Source organism: Trachymyrmex cornetzi, unplaced genomic scaffold (genome assembly GCF_001594075.2).
Source record: "Trachymyrmex cornetzi isolate Tcor2-1 unplaced genomic scaffold, Tcor1.1 scaffold320, whole genome shotgun sequence".
NCBI classification, from domain to species: domain Eukaryota; kingdom Metazoa; phylum Arthropoda; class Insecta; order Hymenoptera; family Formicidae; genus Trachymyrmex; species Trachymyrmex cornetzi.
This window is the reverse complement of record NW_017297898.1, coordinates 1,522,171-1,527,591: the sequence shown is the minus strand read 5'-3', so window position 1 is coordinate 1,527,591 and position 5,421 is coordinate 1,522,171. Positions and strand designations below refer to the sequence as shown.

General features: G+C 32.7%; 1 protein-coding gene across 1 annotated transcript in view; it reads left to right on the top strand.

Annotated features, from left to right (window-relative positions):
• The first annotated feature begins 639 nt into the window (after positions 1–639).
• Positions 640–5,421, top strand: part of Kap-alpha1 (karyopherin alpha1) — a 10,604-nt gene continuing 5,822 nt past the window's right edge. Inside the window, exons 1-6 of the mRNA XM_018509896.1 lie at positions 640–707; positions 852–1,053; positions 1,251–1,415; positions 1,820–2,053; positions 2,480–2,597; positions 2,670–2,737. Coding sequence (XP_018365398.1) covers positions 649–707; positions 852–1,053; positions 1,251–1,415; positions 1,820–2,053; positions 2,480–2,597; positions 2,670–2,737 — 846 coding nt within the window. The 5' untranslated portion in view covers positions 640–648. The remainder of the gene's footprint in view (positions 708–851; positions 1,054–1,250; positions 1,416–1,819; positions 2,054–2,479; positions 2,598–2,669; positions 2,738–5,421) is intronic.

Sequence of the window (5,421 nt, the reverse complement as noted above, 5' to 3'; positions counted from 1 at the left end):
CCTGTCATATTGGCTATGTAGCGACACGAGCATGCTATATGGCTATATGCGCATGCGCTATGACTTAAATTTTAATTCATATAACAAAAAATAAAATATATTTTCCATTTGTGTTTTTGTTTAAAGCAGAGGATTTACTGCTTTAATTAAATAAAACAATTACAGTATATATATTTCTGATTTGTATTTTTGTTTTGTATGTTGCGCCAAAAGTAGCAAAACGCATGCGCACGAAGCCATAGCGCATGCGCACATAGCCATATGGCATGCTCGTGTCGCTACATCGGTATGACAGGTTTTCTAACCTTCTCATACTGCAATTTTTAACTGCTAATAATTCGGTTTGCGTTGCAGAGCGCCGCATTTTTTGCCGGATTCTTTTATTTTGAGTGAAAACGCGTCGAATGAGTGCTCATTCATTAAAATCGGAGGTGAGGCCCGTATTCTATATAATTAACATTAATTTAATATATTATTGTTTAAATACATTGCTGAAATTAAAATAATTTAATAGAAAATTACTAGTTAATAGGCGTATTAAATGCTCGGTGTAAAAGGGGTCTATGTCAACAAGATCGTCCGGATCGTCGTGTGCGAGGTTATATTTGAAAGATTATAAAATCGCGTGACTGCCTACGAAGCATCAACATGAAGTGCTGTGTGCCTGGGTGTAGGCAGGAAAGTATAAAGGGTATTTCATTTCATAGGTAAGAATTTTTGCATTAAATGTATCAATTCCTGTATATGTGTTAACGATGTAGGATATGAAGTGTTATTAAAGTTATTTTATTTTGAATGTACTGATAAAATTGAAGTGGCATTATTTTTGTTTATATATCATGTCCATATAGATTTCCATTGAGAGACCAAAATCGATCTCAATTGTGGATTGATCAAATACATACATATTTGGAAAAACATAACTGTGGACATGAAAGATTAAAACAGAATACAAAATCTGTTTTGTGTTCAAACCATTTCCTTAATAGTGACTATGTCACTACAGTAAGCGGCCGTATATTAAAAGCTTCAGCGTGTCCTTCAGTCTTTTCGGTAAGTTGTATAAAATAGCAATAGGGTAACGTGAATAGACTATAGGCATACCTTGCATAAACCTTGGTTTCATTTGAGAAAAAAGTAACTCGGAGTCTAATAATTCATGGGATGGACGGGTAGTGTAAATGTTAGTCCCAGTTTTAAAACCATTTTGATCACACAAGATATTAAAGCAGCATTTTTATGTATTACAGTGTGATCCTAATGCTAGACCTGCTCAACGGAAAAAACAACGTAAATTAAGCTCTAAAACACCTGCATTGCAGCCTCGATTACGCTACATTCTTCCAAAAGTAAAGATCAATGAACTGGAATGTACAAAAGTAATGACCACAGAATGCGACGAAGAAAACAGAAAAGTAAGTTGAGTATAGAATGAAAAACATGCACATTGCAGAATTTTTTACATTACAGATACCTTATCCCATGGTGCAAATTTCCTAAAACAATTATAAATTTCAAAAATTTTTAAGATATACTAAAAAATTTACAATTTTTAATACAATTATAATAAAATAATAATTTGCATTATTATGAAGTAATTGTATTGAAAATTGTATATTTTTTTTATTTAAAAATTTGAAATTAAATTATTAATTAAAAAGAAAATACAAAACACTTGTCAATTATTATTAATTATTATTAATTATTTTAATATTATTAATTATTTTATTAATAATATAATTGTATAAAAAAGAGTTTACTTTGTAATATACGTGACATCATTCATACTTGTTAATAATTATTAGTTTGCTCTTTGTAGAATATCTCATGTATTCAAGATTCGGTACTTGACGAATCGGTGATTAAAAAAGAAAGAATAGAGAAGCCAATGATAAAAAAGAGTACAGTCGAGGAACTGATGCTCAAAAAAGCTAAGGTCGAGGAAAAAATGCTTCAAGAAGGTACAGTTGAGGCACTGATGCTAGGTGAAGATATGATCGAGGAATCAATCGTCGAAAACACACAAGGATCGTTCCTCGAAGATTTAAACAAGGTAAAGCCATTTCATGATTTTGTAGTTTTCCTGCAAGTACGGTTATTTATTTATTGATTTAGTATTTCAATATATTCAAACGAATGTTCGGCGTTATAAATAACTTGAAGATCAAATTGGTTGAAAAATCGTTTCAATAATTAGTTAATGGATTTCATGAAAAAATATACATTTTCTATTTATTCAATTAACATTAAATTTGCTCCAGAGTGTAATCCCAATAACAGATAACAATTGAAGGAAAAAAATTCAAAATTAAAAATGGCAGATTTAAATTTCAAAATGTAATTTGTTTATATTTTCAATTTATCTAATAAATAATAATATTGTACAATTTTAATTATTGTTAACTTTTTATGTATTTATTCCATGACTTTATTATTTCTTGTAACTATCGGAGTTATGACGATGTATTTCTATTTGTAGAATGCATGCACCGGATGTTCATCATTAAAAGAAGAAGTCCAGACGTTACAGAAAAAGATAGCTGTTCTGGAAGAACTGTTATTTAAGCTGAAATCTTACAATGGAAGTGACATTTGCGATAATTCTTCGCTTCATCACAAAGAATTCTCGCAAAAATCAAGTATTCCAACCAGAACAACACAGCATACACAAAATGATCACTGTTATGCAAGCACTCCACAAAGCTTGCGACGACAGTTACATTTTTCGCAAGCCAAGGTAATTATGATGAAAGAAAAACAACGTAATACAATAAAAAAATTTCGTCGATCGGAGATGAAAGTGTCGCTGTTACAAAATTTGATGAAGTGTATGAGGAAAGAAAAGATCGCTAGACCTGTGAAAACATAGTTTGTATATTTGATTAATTAATAGGAAGTCACAAAACCAACTTAAAATATCTCCTTATGTACAAAATGTCACAAGATCATCTCCAGTTATATTTTAACACAATCTGAGCTAGAGGATGATGGTGTGTTAATCTACACCTCGCCACCTGTTTTCGTCTTATAAACGTCTGCTAGTGAGGCACCAAGTAAAGGCTTCAAATGGCAATGTGACTGCTATGGAGCAAACTACAATCCTCTTTGCGACTCGGAATTCTATTACTCAGTATCGAGACACTGTAGTGCAATGCGATACCTTAACATGTGCTTTGTTTCGTGCTTATGCCATTGATGGAACCTTCGCTTACAACTCTACCGATATCTCTATCGATACCTCTACCAACGAAGAAACGGAATGCTCAGATAATTTGGACGCTCTGCCTTCGAATATTAATGAAGAACAAGACGAAGAATCAATGGAGTTAAAATCGGAAATGCCTCCAAATTATTTTAAGTTATCCCAATTTGCCGAAAATGCAGTTGCATTAATTGCAGGTTACGTCGTGCGAATGGTATTTAACCCTTTGAGGGACACATTTTTGTGCTAAACTTGCAATGGGTATCAATGTGTTTCTATAGGTTTTTGGCGTCGCTGATCACGAATCCGGTATCAGAATTTGAAAATTCAAAATGGCGGATCCAATATGGCGTAATCAGCGACCCTGAAAACCCTTTTATACAAATTTTCATAAGATTACCTTAAAAACTCTGTCCATGGCCGAATTTATTCGAAAAAATTAAAAATTTTCCGTCTTTGATTGTTTATAAATAAATAAATAAATTTTCAAATTTTCAATCAAAGCATTACGAAGCCTAAGTAATAATGATAGTGTAGAAGTTTATTCGAGAGCGATTGAGCTGAAAACGGTCGCGGTATGGATAAAAAACTGAAAAAAGTTTGGTGTATCATATATGATACGCTGCCCCTCAAAGGGTTAAAAGAATTCATTGCATATCTTGTTGCTGTGTTTTCTGCAATGGCAACTCCAATGACAATAGACTTAAGTTAATTCTTCAAAAATTGAATGACGGCCTTAATGATGATTTCCTTCTCCCGATGTTATGACAATTTGCAGTTTGATTGAAAAGATGTTTCAAAGAGCTATCCATGAGTTGCCTATGGACACACCAGGATTTAATCACATCATAGCAAATGCAGTATTTGCCAATTTAGTCATGAAAAATTTGTTTCCAACTACATAATCACATGTTTGATATGTCAAAAGAGGAAAATCATATACATAGTCTAACAAAGACTATATCTTTGTGTTATATTAGGATAAAAATGTTTTATGAAGGCAAAAAGATTACGGAAACGCTGACAAACATCGGAAAGCGAAAGAAACTATCGCGACTTGCCATTTTCTTAAAAGGATAAATAAGCATGTAAATAAACATATTATGTATATGTATACCAAATATGTATATACTTTTCACATTTTATAGTATTTAAAATTAAGAATAATATATTATTCCACATTTTTGCAACATTAAAATTTTCTTTCCACTGTTTCTTTTGTTCTTGATAATCATATAAAAATACAAAATATTTCTATGCAAATGTTGTTCCTACTCTTAAAAGCGCAACACGCGTGCGAATGAATGTACTAATAAAACTGAAGTGATGTTATTTTTGTTTATGTACCATTCTGTCCATATAAATTTCCATACATCAATAGTATATTGATCGCAACGCGCGCGCAAACGCTTCTGATTCGCTCAAATATCGTTCCAACTAAAATGGCGGCTGATCATTTGTGGCCACAAATTTTCCTCGATGCCCATTCCAGTGTATATATATATATAGTTCAGTGAAAGTACTAGCGAGGTAGCGGGTGCTTTCCATTTGATGACAAGTCGATACAATTGTCGTTCTATCTTTATCACTCTCTGAATGGCTAAGGGTGCCGTCACATGCGGCGTAACTTGCGTAAGCGTAACTTGCGCCAACCAATCATATCATTTTACTTGAACATCAGTTTCTGTCTAGTCACTTTATGCTTTTTACGCTATTTTGTTGTTACGCCGAAACATGATAGAACTATCATGCGTCGAATCTAATTTCTGGCTCATTTTAGCTTATTCTGTCTGAAAAAATGCACAAGGGTTTCGATTTTGCAACAGTACAATTATAGAAGTCGTGCGCCCCTTTGCATCGCGTGAAAAGTCGAAACCCATATGGAACAGTACACTCAGAAAAAAGTTTTGTTGATATGTGACCAACAAAAAATTTTTCGTTGTCCTAACCAAAATTTGGTTATGCTAATCAAATTTTTGTTAGGATAACATAAAGGTTTTTGTTAGTCACATATTCTAACGAAAACTTTATGTTATCCTAACAAAAATTTGATTAGCATAACCAAATTTTGGTTAGGACAACGAAAAACTTTTTGTTGGTCACATATAAACAAAACTTTTTTCTGAGTGTACAATTATAGACCTCATTTTGCCTCTGTGACCATCGACATCTAGAATGGACCGCTGATGGCAATGGTGGGGGTAGAAAGACGATTAGAG